Source organism: Amphiura filiformis, chromosome 12 (assembly GCF_039555335.1).
Source record: "Amphiura filiformis chromosome 12, Afil_fr2py, whole genome shotgun sequence".
Lineage (NCBI taxonomy): Eukaryota > Metazoa > Echinodermata > Ophiuroidea > Amphilepidida > Amphiuridae > Amphiura > Amphiura filiformis.
In genome coordinates, this window is record NC_092639.1 from 13492534 (window position 1) to 13518690 (window position 26157).

Consider the following 26157-nt stretch of genomic DNA (forward strand, 5'->3'; position numbering starts at 1 on the left):
AATGAACGAGTGGTTTAATGCATGAATAAAAGAATGAATGAAAAGTTGTTTGCAGTACATCATGTTGAATGAAAAGTGCTAGGATGGGATTAGCAGTTCTACTACTTGTGGATTCAAACAGATCAACGCAAGTCAACCTATCTTGCTGGTCACTTCTTCATAGTGGTCATTTGCAAGAAATTTCTAAGCAAACTTGGTTCGATTACCAGACCTGGATAAGGCTCGCGCTATTGGTCAGCTTGAGGCTGGCATACCTCAGAATCACGGCAACATTTGGATTTTCCTGCAGTATGATCTCCAAGCTAAAAGTCAAGTTTCGTCAGACCGGAGATGTCAAAGACAGACCCAGAAGTGTCCATCCAAGAAAAACAACGGCTGCAGAAGACCGGTACGTGAGACTGACAGTACAAAAACCGTTTTTAATAAAACAGTGTGGTATTCCTTACTCATGTTTACTGATGCAAATGGCGCAGACAACGACAGATTTGGCACATTTTGTTTGAGACCTCCTTGTCTTTCAAAGACAGTTACTCAACAATAAAATAAGTTATGGTCACAAATTTGGTATCATTTTTGACAGGAAAAAACAACGCTTGTATTGATATGAAATAATATGGAAATAGATTTCAAATTTTTCTGATATAAAGCCGTTTTGGTAAGTTTCCAAACTTTTTTTGAGGAGTTTATAATTATTATCTTTATATTGGTATATATATATATATCAACTGCTTTTCAATGAAGCTTGGCTAGTGGTCAGGCTTCCTAAGCCAGTAGGCTAGCCCACCAAGTGGATCCATCATATTGATATCTCTTTCTAGGTGATATGATGTGAAATTGTAAGTACTGGTGTGTAGGACTGATTGGGCTTAAGCCTAATGGCTTAGGAAGCCTGACCACTAACCATGCTTTGAGAAACCAGCCCTAATAGGTTAACCACTTTTGGTCACCAGTTCATTTTATTTACTTTGATAAGCTTAAAAATAGTTTGTCGAAATCTACTTACAAATGACCGAATGTTTAAAATTTGATATGTTTTGACTTTTCAGTCAAAATATTAAAGCCGGATTAAAAGGTCGCAAGCAGATTAAACTGAATAGATAATAGATCTGGTTCTATTGAACTGTAATATGTGTCTTGTTATTATTAGATGCACATTTATTTACAATAATCTAATGTTATAAAAAAAATTATGAGCCTAGAAACAGCATTTGATAATTATTGTTTTCTTAGTGAACAAACCATGACATCCTATAAAATGATAGTCCTTTCATTATGGGGGAGGGTGTCAAAAAGTCTTGATTATTTTGGTAAAAAACTAGTTAAAGTATTAGTGAAAGTTGATTTTTGGGGTTTGAAATTTCAACATTTCACACTACGATGCAGGAGGGGGAGGGAGGGAGGAAGGGAGGGTCAGCCTTCTACTGAAAGGACTTTTGTTTGTAGGATATTATCAAACTTTTGGTTTGTTCCCTAATGAGAATTTGCAATACACAACTTAAGGCACAAAATATTAGTCAAGCATTGCACAATATTAACAAGATATGTCCATTTTAGACCAAAAGGTTAGTCAGTAAGTTTAACATACACTATTATAGGCTGATACCATTTCATGGTTCAGCAAAAACTTAATAAAAAAGTAATAAGATTTCAGCTTACAAGCACACATAGTGAACATAATAAAAGCACAATACAGAATTTGTTAACTAAAAATGTTTTCAAAGCTGGAAACATGTACAGTACAACTATAAAATTGTGTACACAGGGAAAGAACTGGTAAAATGACAACAATGAAAATATACAGAAACCAAATGAAAAATATGTGTCAGGTTTAATGGGATTAACAGGGCAAAATAGAAATTCTATACAAATACTGCCAAGATAAAAATTAATCTACAGTGGACACAATGATCAGATTTCCATGGCCAAATATACTACTTAAAATGAAAGGATCAGTTTACATGTACCTATTTCCATTTTTCAAGAAGAGCAGTAACATTGTAAATTAGATCATAGACTCTGATGTTTAGGCAAAATAATACTTGCACTAACAAGTACTGTAGTCTCATTTCACACACAAAAAAAGCTTTGATCAGCACCTAAAGAAGGAAAATATGGTTGTCAGTTGCCGCTCCTTTCAATATTTTGAATAGTGTATTTCACAGGTATATCTTTTCACACAAGGATTTTAAAGGTTGTTTTTCCATGTCTTGTGTGTACATGTAAAAACACAGAAACTGGATGACACATATTTTATTTTTTTCAACCAACAATTCGGGGGCATTGCATTTTTCAAAATTATATAAGGGTAATTATGTTAGAGGATTCTGCAGACAGCAACTTTGTACCAAAAATACAAATACTACACTGACTCCTTCAGTAGTAAATAAGTTAATTATTTTTATACTAGTCACAAACAGAATTCAATTCAACCAGGTTTGAAATAAAAATGTATGTAACTTCCAGTTTTTTTTCTTTTAGGATTTAATAGGAATTTTAAGCATTTTATTGACATTTTCATGGAAAATAAAAGGGGTAGGGGCATTTATACAATACAAGAAAGTTTATTTTTAAGTTACATCATAGTTCAAAGCATTACCTTTCACTCAAGTGTGAAAATAAAATTCTTCAAAATGTTTCTCCAAATAAACAAATAAACCACCAGTTGGTGTCCTGATTTCGTGTGCACTTTTTCAGTGTCATATTTTGTGTCTGTAATGAACTTTTACATGCCAGGCCTTATTGAACTTGAGATTGTATTTAGAACTTCCTTTTTATTGACCCAAATACTGACAGTAAAATTGTTCACTCCATTTGTTGGGTGTACATGTTGTAGCCTTCTTTCCCCCGATCTTAATCTTCAAATCTTTCACTCATTTCTTTCCACATCGGTCAACATGCTTTAATGCTCTTTAATCTGGCTTGAGCATTTTATTTGAGCCTGGTCCCATCAGGGTCCAAACTGGGAAATCAAGCATGTCTCGGCATGGAGCTAACATTTAAACAAACAAATAATATTATTTTGTTTTAATACTGCTATGTATACATTAAAATACGTGCAAAATTGTTAAAAGAAAGTAAGAAACCAATTTGCTATAAATAGACATTTCCTGCATCAGCCTAACACTATTTCAAATGGTTCAACAAATCAAGAATGCAAGCCCAATTATACCAAAACGCTGCCTTGTGTATGGTTTTGTATTCATTTTGTTATTTCATGTAAAGAGGACCTTTTGAATGGTTCATTAAGGATGGGCATTAAGGGTATACGATGTATTGTTGGTCGAAGCAGCAAAAAAAATGTAGTTCACAGCATCTTGCGAATGGTAGTGACCTTTAAATTGCATTGCTCAATTCATAGCGAGCATGTAGAAGAATTCAAATATCACAGACATACTTTTGTAGGTCCTGTGGTTCTTGAGTTATGTTGTAAAGAGGGCTGAAACAACAAAACTGTTGTAAAACGTACATAATTCATAAACAATAAATTAAGCAAGTTTTCAAAGTATATGATTTGTAGAATGAACTTTTGCAAAACACCAAAGTGTTATTTTTCAATAATATATTGATTCAGATAATGAAAATGGATTTTTTTTTGGCTGCTTCGACCAACAATACCTCGTATATACCCTTAAATAGAGTGAATACAGACTATACAGTATTGACAGTTGATATCCATTCAGGTGCATAACCAGCTTGGTCAATATGAGATGGCAAAGTAACAGCAATCATCCAGAGGGGAAACAGGATCTATCTAAAGGAGACTGCTTTTACATAAATGATGTTCTTTTTGTCCCTATTTTACACAAAAAACTGAGGGGGCACCCCTACCCCGGGTATGCCAATGGCCAATGTATGAATTCAAAAAAGAAATATGTATATTATCAATGTGAATATTGGTAAAATAGCGCAAGGCAGCACATAATGTATATTGTGTTTTGTATCTGAACTCTTCAAATGGTTTCATTATAAACAAATAAAGAAAAATAGCTGCTTCTTAAATTATATTTTTTCTATGGGTACTTGTTAACTAACATTTGTGGCAGTTAGCAACAATACACATTGTGTATGGCACAATATGCAGGGTCGGATCCAGGAATTCCTTTTGGTCGACGACGAAAAATATTTGTTAAAGGGGGTTACCCCCTCGAAAACTCAACGGTTTTGGCCCATTGTTTGCTGTTCATGGCCGAATTAATATTTGTTCCTTTTTAAAAAAAATTTCTTACAATTTTTGTATTTTTAAGTTACCGCGCCTTTGCTAGTCAAAAAATAGAGGCGCGCTGGCTCGCCCCCTAAATCCGCCCTGATATGGTCAATATAACATGGAAATAACATAACATAATAAGTACCAGAGGATGATTTAAGCACTCCACTGGGGTCAACTTGCGGTTAGCAGCTGTGTGAGTGAACATGACACCACTGCCCGGGACCACTGCATAAACGTGTGTGGTTAAATTTGAATTTGGACTGATATATTTACAATAAAAACACATTCAAAATGTCAGTCGATTTCACATTTTATGTTATCTACAGAAGGTGTGAATTATCCTTCATGCATACATCACTTTAGATCTGAAATCGACCAACTAATAATGACACACGGGCAATTCTAAAACAACATCTTTTGCACAGATTTCAATGGGATTTGAGAAGTTAAGTGGCAGTTGAAACTTCGCGTGATAACACTTTTACAGTGCATGATGGGGCTTCCTTAAATCATCCTCTGAATAAGTACTGTACCTTACAATTCAAAATATATATTTAAAAAAGATAAAACTGGCAATGCACGATATCAGATATTTGATTGTCTTTAGTGTACTTGAATTTTATAACCCAACTTGTTGGTGTTTGGTTGTGGTACCCACAGTATTTAAAGGAAATCTGTACCATAAACTAATCAATGGCTAATATAGTTATATACCCCTAAATTAAACATACCAGTCGCAGTCGCTCTATAACGACTTCGAATATTCCTAACAAAGAAAAAGCACTTTTAATCCTTCGTTTCTGCGATTCAAGGGAGCTGCCATGATAGCTGCTTGTGAATCCTTTCTGCCACAAATGGTAGTGTAACCTTTCACACAGACCCACGGCGAGCATGTGTTGCTGTATGGCATTCGTGACCCCTACAGCGAATTTTGGTTTTTAGTGCTGTTTTTACTTTACGTTCTCAAAAGACATTGTTGATCATAAATATTACTTAAAATACATTTTTTTATGTTCTTCTGTAGTTTTATGGCCGGAAGTACTCAGTACAAATGACCATACGGGGACGTGCCGCAAACATGGGTAGCATTTTCAGCCTTCTGGTATATCAATGACCCCTTTTTCAAAGCCTATTTTGGTATATGAATGGGTCCTTTTTTAAAATTTTCTCAATTTCTTGGAAAACAGCCCAAATTTTCCTTAATCTAGCCAAAATTTTCCCAAAATTTTGGGAAAATGTGTAAAAACTAAGCCAATTTTGGGTAAATTTGGCCGAAAATTTTGACTTTTGGTATATCAATGGGCCCAAATTTCTTGACAAATTGGTATATTTATGGGTCTACTTCCAAAATCTTAGCGGCACGTCCCTACCAAAACCAAACTTGAGTACCCCCCCGGGTTTTATGGGTAGAAATTGTCGCGTTTTCTTTTGAACGAATGTTGAATCTGAACTTTGGTAGTATTCGCCCGTGTCACCAAAGTTCACGAGGGACGAGGCTCGTGGCACGGATTTCACTGGTTTCAAAATCGGGGTACCATTACAGCGTAATAAAAATACATCGGGTATCAATATGGCAGCCACCATGGATCGCAAACTCACCGCTAATCGTCGTAAGGAATTAAGAATTTCTCCTTTATTTGGACGTATATAAGCTTGGGACTTTTACTGTTTGTCGTTTTTATTATTGCTGCAACTATATAGCCATTGATTAGTTTATGGTACAGATTCCCTTTAAGAGGAGGATTATTTACATACATTCCAAATGTTACACCTATTAGTATACATAATAGTATATAGTGAATAGTAGAAATTTCTTTTAACATATTAATATGTGAATTAATAAACTATTTTGAAATCTTAAGTAATATATTGCCTCTTGTTAATTCCTATTCAGTAAATTGTGTAACTGGCTAAAGACCATAATTATTTCTTAAAATTGCATTTACTTTAACATCAAAAGAACACGAGGCATTTATATCATCTTCAAAAGTATACATGGAACAAAAGCAGAATTGGTATCATTTTAAAGCTTATTGATCATTGCAGCTTTTCTCCTTGATAAAAATAATATTTAAACAAATCACATAGAAACCATGTCCAAGTTCATGCTGAAGTGGTGGACTAAATCTAAATATCCCTGGAAGTGGATATAATTTTAGTTCTGGCTCTAAGCCCTCAATATATGAATACCAACTATTATGATAGAGGGCAGCATTGTACCATGCCAATTAAGTACACCACATACATACCGTAACAATTTATAAGCATGTGCCTATTACCAGTGTTCGAATTAAGGAAAAATAAATGGTTGTCCCACGGACAACCAGGTTACAATTTCTGGTTGGCCGTCTAAGTTTTTGGTTGTCCGTATGTACAAAGGTCCATTTTGGCTACAGATTTATGGTTGTCCGGCGGACAACCGAATCATAATTTTTGGTTGTCCAGCCACTTTTTTAGTTGTCCCGGGCAACCGGACAACCAAAATTTCGAACGCTGCCTATTACACTGTATTAACAAGTTGCTCAGACAAGAATGATTTTTAGGGTAGTTGGGTAAACTGTTTCATTTTTTTCTTTTAATTTATAAATGTCTGTGTTATAGATATTAGTAAATTAAAGAAACACAATGAAATAGTATAACAGACTATAAAATGTCCGAGCAACTGAACTTGTTAATATGCTTATTATCAAATTTTTACGGTATATCATTAACAGAGTTATTCAACTTGTACTAGTTGTTAGTTTGGTTTACCCTACATATAGCACACATAAATTGCAATATACAGATAGCACACATAAATTGCAATATATTGCATACTTTATACAAGATTATCCATTATATACACACATTTTACTATAAAATTGTACAATGATCTATACAATTTAAATTTTGCACTTTTATGTTAAAATCTATACACTGTATTCACATAATACATGTTGCAGACAATACAATATAATACATCCATACCATACCATACAAACATATATACAACACAACACAACATCTTACAGATTTACAAGACAGTTTAGACAGGTGTAGCTTCAAGTGTACCTTCATAAGGCCTAGAAAAAACATGTTGATGTCTGTCTTCTTCACAACTTTTCTTAAAATGTTTCAAAATTTTCTTTAAAATCATCTATCTCTATGATAACAAAAAAACTTTGTTGGAAATTGGGATATTTCAGTACTATAGTCATATTGCTTAAAACAATTTGACAAATTAATTTAAAAAAAAACCAAATCTTAAAACTATAATTCAAAATTCAATCAGAATTATCAAAAAAAAAATCTATACAGTGCCATGACCTTTTCCCAGTTTTGGAACTGGCATTGGAGGACAACTATAAAACTTAACAATTTTTGACCTTAACCCAATGAGAACTATCTGCAGATTGGCCAAAAACAAATTTATAATTATTAATTGGACCAATCAGCAACATTGTTAGAATAAAATTGGGGTGAATTATTTGCAAAGCTCCATTCTGATTGGTGATTAACGTGAAGATATCATGTAATTGACCAATCAGATGCAATGCTCAGGGGGTTAACTTGCATCAAACTATAATTATATTTGAAGACAGCACACCAACAGTTTGACATAGAGGAAGATGTGGTCCAGCAAGGTAATTTGTAAGTTACAAAAATAATCATGATATGCACTATTTTGTAAGGCTAACATGACTTCCATACAGATTATTATACATGTACACTAGTAGTACTTCTATTATGTTTGGTATAATTTACTAATCTCTTTCAGATAATCTTTCAAAGCTAAATGTGACGAAATCAAGCAAAATTTAACATTTGTTCCAAAAAATTTTCATTCAACATTCTTGCTACAATTTGCTGATAATCATAACAAAATTGCATTTAGTATTCCAGATTTATGCTCTGTCAGGTTGTAAAAAAAAGTAAAGTAAATGGTTGCACAAGTGCAAGAATGTCATATAATCTGCATTTTTGCCATTTTTATAAACATTTTTGTGTTTCAATTTATTAAATTATTTATTGTTTCCAAGACTTGAAAATAGCTGAAAATACCAAATTTCGCCAAAAATGTCACTTATGATGTTTTTACACTGACCTAACAAAATAAAAACAGGAATAATTGAGCACCTAAAAACAACATTACTAATTTAGTTTGGTCATGTCATCTACATAGATCTATTTCATACATGAAATAACTTACACTAATTTGGTCTAAGCTCTAATGGCATTTGTATGTAATAGTACTATAGGAATGAGAACGTTATCATGACCAGATTCAGGATCACAAATACCATACATTTACAGTAACATTTATACCAATATGTCATAACAAGTAAGGCTCACAGTGGGCTATTATGTATAAAATTAATCCACACTCCCCATATATGAAGATTACTTCCACAAGGCGAGTATGAATTTCAAATGGAATTTCAAATGGACAATTCTATTTGACACATACTCACCATCCTTCTCACAAAGATTCAGGTTGAATCTTTCTCAAAGGGTGTATGAAATTCAAATGGAGCTGCTTAATTTGTTAATTCATTCCATTTGAAATTCATATTCCCCCTGTGGAAGATATTTCAAAAATCTTCCACAGGGGGAGAGTGGCTTTTAATGGAATAGCCCATGTAACTTTTTATCAACTTGCCTGTGGGTCAAGAGTATAGTACCAACAGTAACACATGACTTTTTGTTTTATTATTCAAATAAATAATTCAAATAGTAAATTATATGGTTTCAGAGTGCCATGCTCCTGCCAATACAATTGATTTGAGGGAGAGCACTTTTTGTTTAATTGACAAGTTGTAGCCATAAATTAATGGGCGGTGGTAGATGGTAGAGCCCACCAATCAGTTTTGGAACCCACCATTCAGATGCCCAAATTGCACAATTTTATTGAATTTGTCACGAATTTTGTAAACTTTGGCAGCAAACTGACAAATACGCAAGATGGTCATCAAATGCTACCCAGCACTAAAAATATCCTAGCAATACCATTTTCCACCCTGATGTGGCAGTGATGTCAATGTGCAGAGGCAGCTACTTTGCGCGCACATCTTTAAGTGTGTGAGTGTGTACGCCAGCGCTTCGAGTGAACATAGCGGTTTGAGCTGCGCTCAATGAAATGCGCACTGACGTCACTGCCACATCATGGTGACATATGGTATACAACCCTGTTCACTGCATGATCCAAAACATCATCAAAATGGCAAGACACTCTGAAAATAGCATTAGTGGGAGATAGGGCACATATATCACAATGTACTTTACACACAAAAGTTTTACTTTATTACAAATTACAATTATACCATCACACCATGGAGTATAAAGTCAAACTTCAGTAAAATATTGGCAAGATTTGGCTACTATGATAATAATTGTGCACTGATGTCTGGTTAGTTTGTCATTATACACATACACCGTAAGGGCTGAATTATACTCTGTGTATTCAACATCGAATCAGGGGTAGCGCGAGCACAAAAAATCAAGGGGTCCAATTTAGTTTTTCTGGACCCTTTGGTACGTGCAAAACCAACATTTAAGGGGTCCGATGAGAATTTAAGGAGTCCATCTGTCCGAAATTCTAAACTTTGGAACTTGTCAAATATTCCAGTGAAATTATAAGTGTTGTTGGCCTATGGTGATTCAAAAGATTTACTGATCTTTTTATTTTTTTATTTTTAATTGATGATTTATGCCTCCGTGCATCGTGAAATTAAGGAGTCCATACAGTTTTTATCGGACCCTTTGGTCACTTTCAACTTGAGATTTAAGGAGTCCAAAATGGGCAAAATAAAAAATAAGGAGTCCCTGGACGCGCAAACTCCTTAAATGCGACCCCTGCATCGAATACTGCAGGAAACAAGTATTCGGTCTTCAACTCGTTTTTAATTAATTTTAGATTCTACATGTATATAACGAATGTTTATTGACAAAAAATCATTCATATTTGATGTCAAATATCAGTCGGATATATATTATTGATATTACATCAACAAACATTTGTTAGAAGTTTGAAACGTGGCTGGGATGGAAATATATTGAGAATAGATTGACTAACAAATAGTTGTTGAATCAAATATTCAAGTTCATAAAAAAAAAGTATGAACCAGGCTTAAGACCATATTGGTTGTGTAGCTGGTCATGCAACAAAATAGTTGTGTACAATGGTAGCAATGGCTCAACAGTTTATCAACAACATTGAAGTCCAGTGGTCCCTATAAAGGTTTGTGCAATTTTGGTGACATCTACAATTTATTGACTCATTCTGGGAGGATATATTTTCCTTTTGTTCTTGAAAGGTTTTTCAATGATCTGTGACTTTTATTTGTTCCCCAAATTTTAGGCCTTCTCATTTCTGTATCTCCATCTAACATACATATAGGCCTACATAACAAAAGAGCTGCATAGAGTAAAGAGAAAATTATTTGAACAAATCACCTTAATATTCTTTCACCAATTCTTAACAATGGGTTACTCCAGTTGAAATCTATACATCCTTTGATGGAAGACATGATCGTGATCTTCCAAACGGAATGTGGATTTCAAATGGGATTACCTAAATGGGCAACTCCATTCAAAATCTACACTCCTTGTGTGAACAATTAAGATTATGTCTTCCATAGGGGTGTACAGATTTCAACTAGAATAGCCAAATTTGTCAGTGTTGGAGCCTGTAAAGTGTGCTGAGGCTTGTGGATCAACGTCTAGGCGTTGTGCCTGTGCGTTTTAAATCAGTACGCTTTTATTTTTCATGCACCTTTGACCTTTATCTTTCAATTACCACAACAACACCCGATAAAGTGTAAACCTATAACTTTGCTCACTTAGAGAATTAAAACGATAGGAATTTTTGTTTTTACTATCCTCTACCGTGTGACAGACGACAGGTAGGTCCAATATTTTGAGTAGTGGATGCTGGCGTAATTATACATACTTTTTACTTCCCCAAGAACTAACTAGTATTGCACCTTTTCCATAACACCTCTAATGGTGTCAATTGGAAGCACATTTTGCAGCCCAAATTGCAGGTCAAAGCAGTGAAATCACCTGAAAGTCGCCCAATTTTTTCCCTACTCATAGTTTCTATGTGACAGGAAACAACTAACAATTATGATGGCCAATGTCAAAGGTCACCCATATTGTCTTCTTAACTATTGAATTTGACCAGACTATGGGACAGAAAATGGCCAAAAGTGGAGCTTAATATCTTCAAAAGCCACCCAATTGGGCTCCAAATTACCTTTTCATGAGAGCATAGACAGCACCAGCAGCTGCTGCTGCACCAGCTGCAGTGGCTAATAGATACTGAGCTATGGTATTATTTTCACCTTCAGGTTGAATGGAATCAACCTGTGTATGATCCCCAGTGGCTAAGTCACCCCCTGATTGGTCAGTTTGGTCTATTCCACTTATAGTAGGTATTGGGTTTGTTACTACCTTACCATCAGCTTGAAGGATAGGTTTATTATCTACAGAAGCAGGCACTGAGTTATTTGAGTCTTTTGGGTTCATATTAGACATTGCATTTGATTGGTTGACAGGATTTGCTTTTTCAGTCGCCACATCTGATTCGCTGATTGTGGTCACATGCAAATGTGTAGTAGTTCTGTGTTGCCAAATGGGCGGATCTACGGGTGATTCCAATATGATAGGAGGGGAGGTTGGCATTGGTGATGAGGTGTGCGAGAGGGAATCGGGAGGCATTGGGGATACACTTCTTGATGATAATTCTTCGATGTCTTCTGGGTTGATGTTGATCATTGCATCCTACAAAATACAAAGAACCAGAAACAAAGTTCATGAAAATATGTTTATTCAGTCTAATGAAAAATATCTAAGGTCTAAATCTAAGTCCGTAATTCTAGCAAACTAGGTACATTTTATATAGAAGTGCAGATAGGTACATTTTGTATTATATTCTTGGTAGAGATCTAATTTGATCAAGATGTCTACAATTTTATGATTTCCTTTGACTACATTACCTTGGATGGAAGTTTTCAAATGCATATAAGTTCAGCTTATTACCTTTATTGTACTAACATATGCAAACGTGAAACCCAGAACAGGTGCTAGAACCACAGACAGGTGCCCCTTACCCACAATCAACTTAAAAAAACAACCCCATGAGAACTACCTGCCGATTTGGGCAAAAAGAAGTTTTCATTATCAATTGAACCAATCAGCAATATTGTTAGAATAATTTCACTATGCAAAAAAAAAATTGGATGAATTATTTGCAACTTAGCTCCATTCTGATTGGTGATTAAAGTGAAGATATCATGTAATTGACCAATCAGAGGCAATGTTAGATCGTCAGGTAGTGCTCAGGGGGTTAACAAGCCATTAACAACACCTGTGGCGTTATCATCACTAGCAAAACAAATATTCAGGGCAATAACATCCACTGATGACAAACGCTCAACTTGTGTAACCAATTTTGTAGCGCAGAAGTTTCAAAATAATCTTCTTTTTAGTCATTTACCAGTACTAAATACTAAAAAATAAAAACTCTTACCCATCCACCATTTTCGATAATAGTTTGTGCTAAATTCTCCTCGATATATCTAACAGCGTAATCACTCAGGTATCCCATGCTCTGGTTGCCTCGCTTCAAAAACCCAAACGCCATCCGACGTGTGAAATTCAACATCAGTGCTAACTATATATGGATCAAAATGGTGTAATGACAGGAAAAGAGAACATGTTAGCAAGTTGTTATTTTGGGGCATTAAATCAATAAATTTAAGAAGTGTATATCTGGTTATTGTTAATGCTCTGCATGCTATATATAGCCATAGGGTTTAATATCAAAATCCAAGTTTTGAGATATTTTCTCAAAATATCATGAGCTAACATAAGAACCACTGAACCAATCACATGCTTGTTTGTATTCATTTTAATGTATTTTTCACACTGATTTCAAAATGGTCTGACAATTAACAATTTTTCACAAAAATTTGAAACTTGACATCTGCAATCGAGCGGGTGTCGACTGCAGACGACAAGTTTCAAAAAAATTTAAACATTCAAAAATTTCAGAAATGTAAATTTTCATGGCCATATTTGGAATCAGCATGAAATATGCATTAAAATGAGTACAAACAAGTCTAGTATTGGTTCAGTAGTTCTTAAGATAGCTCTTGATATTTTGAGAAAATATTTCAAAACTTGAACTTTTTCCATTGAAGCACATGGCTAGCACGCAGAGCATTAAGGTGATTTGGAGGCATACTTACATGATACCACTCTGGGACTGCAGACCTCATCATATGCTTCACCAAAGATTTAAACATGAGATAATTAACAGGTGTCCCCCTAGCTGTCTCCCCAAACACCTGTGCCATCGCTTGCTCCAGCTCCTCTTTATGCTGTGTCATGATCATATCACCAATCTGGGCAATGCGTTCTGCTACTATAGCCTCCCTGGTGAGGGGACATATTGGGGGTATCACTGTGGGGCTGTCATTGGCTTCATCACTGCAATCAGTATAGATGGCTGCATTGACAAAGAAATGAGATTGAAGTTCCTTTATTAAAAGATTGATTATTATATCAAACGTGCAATTTAATTTGAAGGTGGACATTCATTGATTTTGTATTCACATCAAACCAGTGCCCGAAATAAGGAAACAATCGCGGTTATCCTAAGAATAAGCGTAGACTAGAACCAAAGCATAGATTCTGTTGTCCTCAAAATATTTCAGTTGCCACCAAAAGGGCTATTTTTGGGTGCAAATAACGAATTTGTTTGATGCTTTTGCTCTGGATAAAATGTAGCCATGTGTAAGAATTAGGAAATATTATTTTGATCACTGTCACCATAGGCATCGGTGAAGAGAAATGGATAATTAAAAATATTCAGAAATAAACATGCTGATCAAGAAGATATCACAGAATACAGTGTGCTTGTGGTGATGGGTAGATATTTCTTGAATATACAAATGAGGTACATGACAAGTCGAAACTCTACGTCAAGTTTTACTCATGTATTTTAAAATCAAGTAAAATATACATTGTAGAGAATCCAGACAAATCACACCCTGTATATTAGTTTCATCATTTCAATTTTATTCATAATACACATAAAAACAGATAAATTGAAAAGAAATACATTTAAGGCCAGACAGGAGGGTTGAGACGGTACACAAGGCTCAAACATCCGCAGGCATATTAAACAACAGCACAATACAACATAAAAATGCAGGTTATAAAGGAATACATCAATAATAATATAAATTAGAAATAGTATTGCATAAAAAAGTTGACAGGGACCCGCCCCGAAACAATTGCACTAAAACAATAAAATATGGTCTAAAAGACGGCATTTTGATAATCGACCAGTCATGGTCATATTTTTAGTAAAAAATTGTGTAGGAACATAGAATTGCATGTTGACTGAGGGACTTACCATCAAAGTACTCCTTCTCTAGACCTAATTTATTAAATGCTTCTTGCAGCTCTTCCTTCAACGGTTCTGTTAATTCCTCTATACTCTTTCTTTTCCTTGTACTCCATGAATCATCAACACCAAGTAGACAACTATCAGAATCTGAAGACACTAAAAGGAAGAAAGAATAATGCTAAGTTACTGGTGCCTCAAAATGAAGGATCATTTTCATTCAAAACATCCTTAAGTTTGAACCATGCAGTTACTAAACTTACTGGAACCTTTTTCATGCAACTTCATTTAAGTGGGTACTACACCCCTGGCCAATTTTGTGCCTATTTTTGTATTTTTTCAAAAATTATAGTGCATTGGTGACAAGTAAAATATGTATATTATAGGGGCAAGGACTACAACTACTGCACTGAAAATTCAGCACCTCAAGGCAAGTAGTTATTGATTTATTGATCAAATATTGGTTTTCCCTCATTTTTGACTGTAACTCCACAACTGTTGTTTGTGCTGAAATAAAATTTCCAGTGCAGTAGATGTAGTCCTTGCCCCTATAATATACATATCTTACTTGTCACCAATGCACTATAATATTTGAGAAAAATGCAAAAATAGGCACAAAATTGGGCAGGCGTAGTACCCTCTTAACATAAAGATTTCAAAGGTGGTAATCCAATTTTTTCACATGATGATTTGAACCTTCTATGAAAGCCTATCACCAAAATAAACTGATTCCATGTTTTGGGTTAACTTAATTGGTCTGAACCCTGGAATTATGGAAACTTTCGGGCATCATAACTGCTAAATTGTTGGTCTAAAGTATATAAAAGTATACATATTTAGAATGGCAAAGACTTGATAAGTTCATCTGTGAGGTCAAATTTGGGCCAAAATGCTCATTTTTGGCCCAAAATCCCCTAAAAAACGGTTTTTGGCCCACTTTGTTTTCGTACATCCTACCAAAAAAATTCTTGGGCCAAAAATTTTTTTTATCAATTTTTAAAAACTAGATAAAAATATCTAAGAGCCGTTTTTTCATTTTTTTGAATTTCGACCAACTTCACCAGACCAACCTTAATTGCTCCAGTGGTTTGCATATTAGAAGCAAAAACATGAATCACAGTACGATTAGTATACCACCTTGCGGGTGAGGTTAGTATTACAGTACTTGTTTTGTTCATGTCATCTAAAAGAAACAGATCTCATACAACATTTTACTGAGTTATGAGAAAAATATGAGCTTTCTATATGTCCAAATCTCAATGATGATGGGTAAGCCTTAATGGGGTGGGATCAGGCGGTCAGTCAATCAGGACCGCACCCACGTGTAATAAATAACATAATTTTTCACATGACACCAGTCTACTGGTCAGTTTTTAATGCACCTGTACAATAAATTCCATCAAAATGTCGAAATAAAATTACCATCTAGAAACATTCAGCTTATGATTATGATGGTTTTGACTTCAGACATACTGTATTTAAATGATATGTGAGTGAGTTCCCAATTTTAACTTTACTTTTATCATTTTAATGTACATACCCCCCAAAAGTGACTGACTTAAGCACCCAGAACGCTAGTTAGCCTGAATCCTTTGTCGTCTACCAACTGTGCATGTTTATTGTGCGATGCTTAGTAGTGACTGAAAACATACGGTACATTGAAAAAAGTGTCTGTCTGGCTAAAAAACATATTCGCGCAAGACATCTGTCGCAAACCATAATGAGACTTCTGATTTAATTGTGTCTTTTGGCACCACAGTGACAGGATAATTGTGATGAATGTTCAAAAATATGCGTCAAATAACAAATGCAGGTCAAAAGGTAAACTTGGCATGACAGCGCAGAATCAAACCGCCAGATTCTGGTGGCAAGTATGACACAAAATTTACCCAGAAATTTTTCAGTCAGTAGTCGCCATCAGTCAGTCTAGGTGCTAATCAGTCTAGGCACTCGTTAGGTTGAATGGGCTATTCCCATTGAAATCCACACTACCCCTGTGGAAGATTTTGGAAATATCTTCCACGGGGGAGTATGTTTTTCAAATGTAATCGGTCAGAGTTCCATACTCCCCCTGTATCAGGGCATTACCTATATCTTCCACAACTGGAGTATTTCAAATGGAAGTTACCCAATTGCTTATTCTATTTGAAAATCATACTCCCACTGCAGAAGACTTTAATAGCTAAAGCTTCCACAGGGGTAGTGTGGATTTTAAATGGAATAGCCCAATACAGTAAGAGATTGTTACCTTTTCCAATTTCTGCAGAACTAGAACCACTACTGCTGCCACTTCTGTTGCCCAGTGGAGGAATGAGTAGCTTGGGTGAGTCCCCAGAGGAGGTTGGTGTTACAAATGCAGAGGTTGGGGTTGTACCAGGACTAACTAGACTCAATTAATTAAACAAAAGAAACACTATGATTAGTCCATATTTAGAGTATAACGAACTTCAAATACACACGTTTTAAGACCTGTTACACAAACATACCTACTAAATATAATAGAAACATCTGTTATTTTTAGTTGAAAATCTGTAAAATCATATGATTCTATATTAATTGATGATGGACAATGTAGACAATAATGATGATGATATTAATGACAAAAACAATAATGATGATGATGATGTCCAGAAAGAGGAGGGATTATTTCCATATTGGAATGGAGGTGTATGTTGCCCTTTTTCAGCATTGCTGTCACCCTAGCCACAGACTCGATTATTTTAACAGAAATCATGCTCAGTCACCAAAAGACCCCATATTTTTCACCTTGAATTGCAACTTCCATATTAGGCTTATTTAGCAGTACTTTCACTTCTTGTTTTCAAATAATAAAGTCAAATGAGGCCATTTCAGAACTAGCGATTCAATTTTATGTTTCTGTGGGGTTATTCGTTTCTCACCCAGGCCAGAGACCCTGTCTTGGTAAATATCATACTGTTCACACCTACATTTTATGACCAATGCCCAAAAGTCCATGAAAGGCTTAATTTCTTAAAATTCTTTCTCACAGAAAGCATATTGTTATGAAAATCTTGACCATACACCTGTATTTTATATTGAAGTGCCCCCACAAGTAATGATGATGTAAATGATGATAACTATCACTATGACTGCACTTGTACGTGTATGTATGATGACAAAGATGATGATGATGATGATGATGACTTGGATGAGGACTGATGATGATGATGATGATGATGATGACGAGGATGATGTAATTGATCAGAAGATAGCAAATACAAAATGTGACCTGCTTCCACAAAATGAGCATAATCGCCAGGACACTATAGAAGATACAGTCCATTCAACATGACAAAATTGAAAAGTAGAAATTCTGGTGGAAATATTGATTTTTGAAGACCAAAGCAAAGAGCCATTCTAACATGTTTGGTATAATGTTTGGTATAATTTTAAAGGGTATAAACTTAAGCTCATTTTGTGACAGGAGATCGCAAATGATATTATTTAAACATGAAAAAGATACAAGGCACCAGATGATATGTTTGAAATGCAACCTTTTCTTTCCTACTTACCAACATTGATCTCTGGTGCTGCAGCTGCCATCTCCAAAAATGGTGGCACAGGTGCCACAGATGCTACAGTATCAGTTGTCTCTAGTGTAGTTGTTATTGTGGTACATGCTGCATCATGCATTGCATCCTTCTCCTCACCTTTACCTTTTTCCTCATCGTCAGCTGTCTCGTAGCCAGGTGAATCTACTTCCAAGTCATCTTCCTCCTGGGCAGCTCCATTCCCTGGTGATTCTTCAGTGACTTCAATGGATTCCTTCACGTTTAGTACCTCAACATGTTGTGTTTCCCCTGAAAGAGTCACCACATCCACAGCAGTACGTACTTCATCGTGTTCCACTTTGACCTTTTCTCTTCTCTTCTGACTTCCTCGTGGACTCAACGCAGGACTTCTCGACTTTCCAGATGATGGACTGAAAGACTGGCTTCTTGCTGTGAGTTGACCGTACTTTGATCTGACTGTCAGGTATCTCGGCGAGGCACAATGGCTATTGTCTTCTGACCCAGGCAGAGAGAATGGAGTGTGTGGGTGTGAGGAATCACTGCTATGAACATCAAATTCTGAGAAGCCTGGATCAAAGTCAGGTGGCACTAGGCCAAGGAAACTGAGTACTACATATTTTGTTTCATAAAGGAAGCCCTCTGGAGTATCAGTACCAGAATCCATGATGTTAATGAGTGCAATGGGTAGTTAGCTGCATGTCATTGAAACATTAAAAATTATCTGAAAGTTAAACAGTAAAGTTGAATAAATTAGTAAACTGTTTAATGCCAAGGAGTGAAGCATGAATTGTTGTATTAATTATCTGAAAGTTTAAAAACAGTAAAGTTGAATAAATTAAGAAACTGTTTAAATGCCAAGGAGTGAAGCATGAATTTTTATAAATTTTCAAAATCTCATATTCTGAGAACCATTGATTCCCACAAAATTCCTTTGCACAATTTTGCAATATGAATGTCATTTTGATGCATCAGTAGGTCCAGTACGCACATTACATCTCTGTTTTAAATCCAAGATTTAACTATTGATACACATTGATGCAAAAGTGAGAAATGTTGATTTTTGCAAGAGAAATACATACTGTACCAGTTTTCAAAAAGTGCAAAAACTACCAGGCAGGTACTGCTTGTTATGCAAAGCAGACAGTAACAATAAGGCCATGTGAAATAAATAACATGTAGGGTCGTGCGCCGTGAATTGGGGGCCAAATGCATTACGGTACTAAAAAATTGAACAATTTACATGTGTTTGTACCTAAACTGATCTAATTCATAAACTGTTCATCAAAACCCTATAAAACTATATATCACTGTCAAGCTTAGAGTACCGGGTACCAGGAATACACACAAACAAACAACTGGTCAATATGCAGGGTACCACAAATGTCATATAGGGTGGAAAAAAAAAAATGGCCGCCAGTGGGGTGAGACATGGGAGTAGAGACCTCTGAGATTCTAGCATTATATTGTCCCAAATCTCCCATGTCAATCATCATTCACCCACAAGTCTACACTATAGATGTATGGAGTATCACATCTGTGAAGTTTTGAACTTTGCAACTCGTCATCTTTGGTGTTTTTTATTGGACTTATGAATTGTGATTAGGTAAGCTTAAACACCCAAAAAAGTTGCTGAATTCTGCAGACGCACACGTATGTGCAGGTATGCTTGTAGCAACTGTAGCTTACTCAACCTTCAGTCTTTGACAACTTCTAGTGAACATTACCATCTTTCACTACTGTGGCAGTATTGCTAGCCCTATTGGTGTGAACTTTGTCATCATTACCCACCATTTTGATAAGCTTACATAGTGGACATAGAATCCATCACTTTCACTATCGTAACAGTCATAGGCTAGTTGTCTGGTGTGAACTTTACCATCACTGGAATCCACCAGAACTGGTTTTTGTCATCGAAAATGGCAGGCAAAAATGGTGTTATGTTTTCTCTCGCTATGTACTTCTTACTTGCACGTTTTAAAAACTGTTTATGTGTACCGACCCATGCTGTTAGTTATTCTTTGGGTGGCCTTGAAGCTGATTATCATCATGATCCATCTAGACTATTGCTCTGTAACATTAAACATTTCAACAAAGAACTGTCCATAGAAGAATCCAATAAACTACTACTTACACCCATTCATCAGTTTGGTGCTGCTAATCATCGTGATAAGAAACATGAGATGCTGAGTAATGGCGCTGGTGTTCAACTCAAGATTTCTTCAATTTTCTGTCTCTGTCTACTTAATTGTGGGGATGTGGAAGTTAACCCGGGTCCCACAAAAGATCCATGTGGAAGCTGTTCAAAGTGTGTTCGGTCCAATCAACGTGGTATACTGTGCGACATGTGCAATCTGTGGTTTCACACGAAGTGCATTGGTATGAATGTTCAAAGCTATGAAACTCTGGCTTCATCTGCGACCCTTGGTTCTGTTCATCTTGTGCGCTCCCACAGTTCAGCGACTCCTTTTCAACTCATCCTGCAGTTCTTCCGACGGTGATCTGGACTCCAGTGAGTTCTCCAACGATGATGTGAATGCGTCTTCAGGTCCAAGTCATCCCAACACAACTTCAAACAATTCAACTTCAAACAATGTCAATTCCAATAAACTCAACTTTCTTTATTTAAATGCATGCGGAGTATGAAAACTATTAAAAGGAAAAAGAACATTAACAAACTTAGAGATTTTCAATCCATCTTATCTACAAATAAATTTGACTGTGTGTCCGTCTCTGAAACATGGCTCAATGAAACAGTTGATGATAGTGAAATCCCTTGCAGTGGATATGATATTTATCGCAAGGATAGAGATGACCCTGAGAAAGAAGCGTGGCGGGGTCTCCTCTTTGCAGTTAAAAGCTCTATCTTCTCACTACGTCGTTCTGATGTTGAGCCTGTTGACGAGATAATGGTAATTGAAATAAGACCAAATAAAAGTGAAAAATGGCTCTTGTGTTATGCTACAGAGCACCTGATGGCAACGTCGAAACATTTGTTAATAATTTTGACTCTACAATTGAAAAACTCCACAATGACTTTAACCAGATTCATGTAATTGGTGATTTTAATCTTCCTGATGTAAAAGGTTGTCTTGACAATACTATATATCACAATGTTACAGATTCTGAACAAGCTTTTTGTGATTCTGTGGATTCTTTTTCCTGAAGCAAATGAATGATATCCCATCTAGAAAAAATTGTGATAATATTTTAGATCTTATTTTCACAACTGTCCCTGACAGGCTCAATGGTGTTACCATATCACATGAAACATTCTTAACAGATCACAAGCTGCTTCAATTTACTGTGAGTACAAGGGTTGAGCGTCTCAAACAAAGACCTCGATTTGTATACAATTTTAAAGCAGCTAATTTTAATGATATACGTTGTGAGCTGCAAAACACTGATTTTAGTCAAGTATATTGTGCAATAGATGTTAATTCATCATGGAATTTATTTTCAGAAATATTCACCAAGGTTTTAGAGCGATTACATACCAAAAATTAAGATCAAAGACTCTTGCCCCAGCGTGGATTGGCCTTGAAGTTAGGCATCTCCAAAACAAAAAGGAAACTGCGTGAGGCGTGCTAAAAATCAAATCTCTCTAGCCACTGGGCCAATTTTGAAAGTTACGTAATCGTTTGAAAAATTTGCTCTCTGCCAAGTTTAATGAGTATATTGATAGTCTTGGTGAAAGTGTTGTTGATAACACCAAGAGATTCTGGTCATTTTTTAGATCAAAAACAAAATCCAAATCTCTTCCAAAAGTTATCAGCTGGGATAACATCACAGCTACAACAGCTAGAGAAAAAGCTTCTCTTTTTAACAACTATTTTTATTCTGTTTTTACTCAGCCAACTTCCAACACACAGTTGCCAAAGATACATGGGTTTCAACATCCTTCACTGGGTAATATTCAGATCAACGAATGTGATGTCCTCAAGATCTTGTGCAATTTAAATGTTTCCAAAGCTATTGGTCCTGATGGGATATCTCCCAGGGTCTTGAAAGAATGCGCTCATGAAATTGTTTTTCCTTTGTGCCACATTTTTAACTTATCTTTGAGTTCTGGTATTATGCCTGAGACCTGGTTAAAAGCCAATGTTGTTCCTGTTTTTAAAAAGTCTGACAGGCAACGTGCTGAAAATTATAGACCTGTGTCACTATTGTGTATATGTGGAAAAGTGATGGAGAGAGCTATTTTTGATCAAGTGTTCCCCCGCAATTAAAGACCAATTATACCATCTGCAACATGGTTTTATCAAAGGTCGCTCCACTGTGACACAGCTTTTATCCGTTTTTCATGAAGTCAGTTCTACTCTGGACAACGCTGGGCAAGTTGATATGATCTATCTTGATTTCTCGAAAGCTTTTGACAGTGTTTGTCATAGCTTGTTGCTTCACAAATTGCAATCTTTTGGCTTTCATTCTGACCTCCTCAATTGGTTTCGCGCTTATTTAACAGGGAGGAGGAAGAGGGTTGTTATTGATGGGGTAAATTCCGACTGGCTTCCAGTTGTTTCAGGGTACCCCAAGGTTCAATATTGGGGCCTATGCTTTTTCTTTTGTACATAAATGACATGCCCAGTGTTGCCCAGAATTCTTCTTTAGCTTTGTTTGCAGATGACTCTAAATGTTATAAAAACATCTCTGATGTCTCTGATTGTCACATGCTCCAAAGTGATATTGATGCATTATTTAATTGGAGCAAAACTTGGGATCTCCATTTTCATCCCTCTAAATGCCAGATCATATCAATCACCAGACGTAGGAATGCAATTCGTCATGATTATAAAATGAATGGTGCCATTCTAGACCGTGTTAGTTCCATTAAAGATCTTGGTCTTGATATTTCCTCGTCTTTCACTTGGGATGATCACATTAACAGGGTTGTTAAAAAGTGTAACAAAAAACTTGGTATGATTAAACGCACCATTGGCTTCAATGCCCCTCGTAATGTATCCAGGACTTTGTACTCAGCCTTGGTTCGTAGTGATTTGGAATATTGCAGTCCCCTCTGGAGTGGTACCTCAAAGCGCAACATCCAGAAAGTTGAGGGGGTCCAGAGAAGGGCAACTAAATTCATTTTAGATTATCCCGAGGCTGAGTACAAAGAAAGGTTAACAGAGCTAACTCTTCTCCCATTAAGTTTTAGAAGAGAATATGTTGATCTCAATATATTTTTCAAGTGCAATCTGGGATTATATGACATCAATCTAGATGATTATGTAGTTTTTAATGGTATTAACAAAGACCGTCCCACCACCAGATTTTCCTCTGATCCTTTGTTGCTGGTAAATCAGCTTTCTAAAACTGAGTGCCACAAGATGGGCTTTTTTCAGCGTATGGTGCCCATTTGGAACCAGCTCCCTAGTATTATCAGATCTACAAATTCTGTTGCTTCATTTAAGCACCAAGTTTTGGAGTTTTACCAGTCCAAATTTGCTCGCACCTTTGATGCAACTTCTGTTTGCACTTGGACCTCTTTTTGTAATTGTCCAAATTGCAGGCAAATGTAACTTACCTGCATTTTCCCCTCTAATTTATTTTTCCCTTCCCTTCTTTTTTTGGTTTTGGTGGGGGCGGTCTTAGAGGTGCCTGGCACCTGTTCGCTCCAGCCATTCACTGGACTTTTAAAACAAATGTTCCTTTCATAATATTGTGTAATTTTTGATGTAACTTATGTGCAATATTATATATTTCTTGTAATTCTGTGCCAGTGATAAAGTGTAATAAATAAATAAAATAAAATAAATAAAAGTTAAAATATGGTTCAAAAAGATAAAATTTAGTTCCCATCTTATTTACTAACGTAAAAGCTTTTTCTGCTAAAACCTTTTCAGATGTGCTAATAACATTGTAGGCTTTCAAAAAAAGCAAACATGTAATGATGAGTTATGTTGCCTTACTGAGATACAGGGTGTTCAAAAGTCTTACATAATTTTTATGATTTTTATAACATTATCAATCAAAACTTTTTTCCTCCAGTCCAGGCCCTACACAAAAACCAGTGGCATATTTGAATTCCGCGTCAAATTTCCATCATGAAAATGCTAGCTTTCACAGCAGTAGGGTAACTCCAAGAAATATGATAGTCTGAACATTTTGGAGCATAAATAAATACCTACTCCCTATTCCAGAAAAATACAGCACTAATTTTTTGGAATTAAAAAATATTATCCTGTTTTGCCAAATGAAATATAGCTAAATCCTAATCCTTTAGTTAGTCCTAACTGGCAATAAAAGTCACATTTTAATATTTTTGCAATTTGAAGTAAAATGGTCCAAAAATTGTAGTGACAAAAATCACAAAATTGTAAGACTTGGCACAAGTCTAAGCATTCAAAATCTTGAGTATAGGATAAGAGTTAGCTCATAATTTTAATATTATATGTTATTTTTATTTAAGTTTTACCTTCCACAATTTTAGCCAGATAAATTAGCAAGAAAATAAGACCAAAACCAGTTCAGTACCCCTATCCATTCTTGAGATCTGTGACAAAATGTTTGGGAAAAAATAAAAAAATGTAACACTGCCACCTTTTCCTATGTACCCGAATTCACAGCGCATGACCGTAGTATTGCTGTCTGGTAAGCAGGTACGAATTGAGACGTTGTGAATTGAGACGTCGGAGCCGGTCAAACACAGAGGACTAGCCTACATCCCGTATCCTACTATCACTCAAACAAGCAAATCTCTTCACGAATTCACTCACCTTGCGATCCTACATCATCAGTTGAAACAAACATCTAAGTTTCCGAAAACAACTTTGTCATTCCTCAAAACTACAAGTAACTTCATTAATAAAAATTGAAATCATACTATTACCCGTTATTGAAAATTTTGTTCGATTTATGTGAACCAAAAGAACGCATGCGAGTCGAGTTCAGTTTACCAAAATGGTAGCTCCTGCCTCCTGGTCACCTCAGATATGCGTCAGTATCAAGCTGCTTATTAAGCGGTGGATCGGATTGGTTGAAATCAACGCCACGCTTTTTGACCTTACAGGGTCAGAGATATGCATATTCATGTATGAAAACAGCGATGCGGATATAGTATCATCACCGAGAACTGAGAATTGCGACATTTTCGAAGGGTGTACCGGGGAATTTCAGACACGGAGACTCATGGAGATTTGAAAAAATTCGTCCAAAGGTAACCAAAGGGTTGGGGATCGCATTTTTAACTATCACTAAATGTTTCGGAATTGAGGTCGGCTAAAAAGTAGACAGTTTCGGGGACTGTAATTGGTGTAGATGTCACATTTTGAACAGTGAGCGATAAGTGACCAATTTCATGCTCAGCACAAGTGACTATCTTTACACAGGGTACGTAGGCCCTATATCGTCCCTTTTTTTCTGCTGTGCATAGCCATAGTAAGTGAAATGTGCACATGCTCAGGATCATGCTGGCTAAAAATGCAACAGAAACAGAGTCACTGCAATTTTGCCCTGATTTAGACAAAGTTTTTGAGCAGAAATGGTAATTTAAAACAGGAATATATATAAATAGAAATACAGCTGGTAAAGATAGGATTCAATGGTAAGTGGAATATGTGATATTTCTGAAGAATAGCTTGCTGTACATTTTCACATGTGAATCTTTGTACTTCACTACATGGATCGAATCCAGGGTTCCCACAGTCACAGTTCCTACCGATCTGAGGGCTGATGACACACATTCGATGGGTGTAGTACTTCACAAGGATATTTCCAATGGGCTTTTAAATACTCAGTGTGACTCTCACTCATGAACTGGTTTTTAAGATTTTTCACAACAAAGTCATGAAAGTGATACGCAGTTGTTAAACCTCTAAATATAAGTTATTTACATGACTAAAATTACCAGATACTCATATTATAACAAACGATTATAATTTGCTATGATTCTTACTTTTAAAAGGTTCAAAACAGCACAAAAATCAGTTGTTTTGGTCCACGGATTTCCTCAAAATCCCAAACAATATAGCAGACAGAAATGTGACATTCTAGAAACACAGAATATTTCACTAAAGTTATCACAATTA

At 35.8% G+C, this 26157-nt stretch overlaps 1 protein-coding gene across 1 annotated transcript; it reads right to left on the reverse strand.

The window, feature by feature from the left end:
* Positions 1–8853: 8853 nt before the first annotated feature.
* On the reverse strand, positions 8854–26111 carry LOC140165821 (uncharacterized). Its single transcript, XM_072189144.1, has 7 exons — positions 26025–26111; positions 18134–18854; positions 16849–16983; positions 14610–14759; positions 13438–13697; positions 12717–12860; positions 8854–11968 (listed from the first exon to the last, which is right to left on the reverse strand). Exons 2-7 carry the CDS (start codon positions 18795–18797, stop codon positions 11438–11440), a joined length of 1884 nt encoding a protein of 627 aa, XP_072045245.1. The 5' UTR covers positions 18798–18854; positions 26025–26111; the 3' UTR covers positions 8854–11437.
* Positions 26112–26157: the final 46 nt, after the last annotated feature.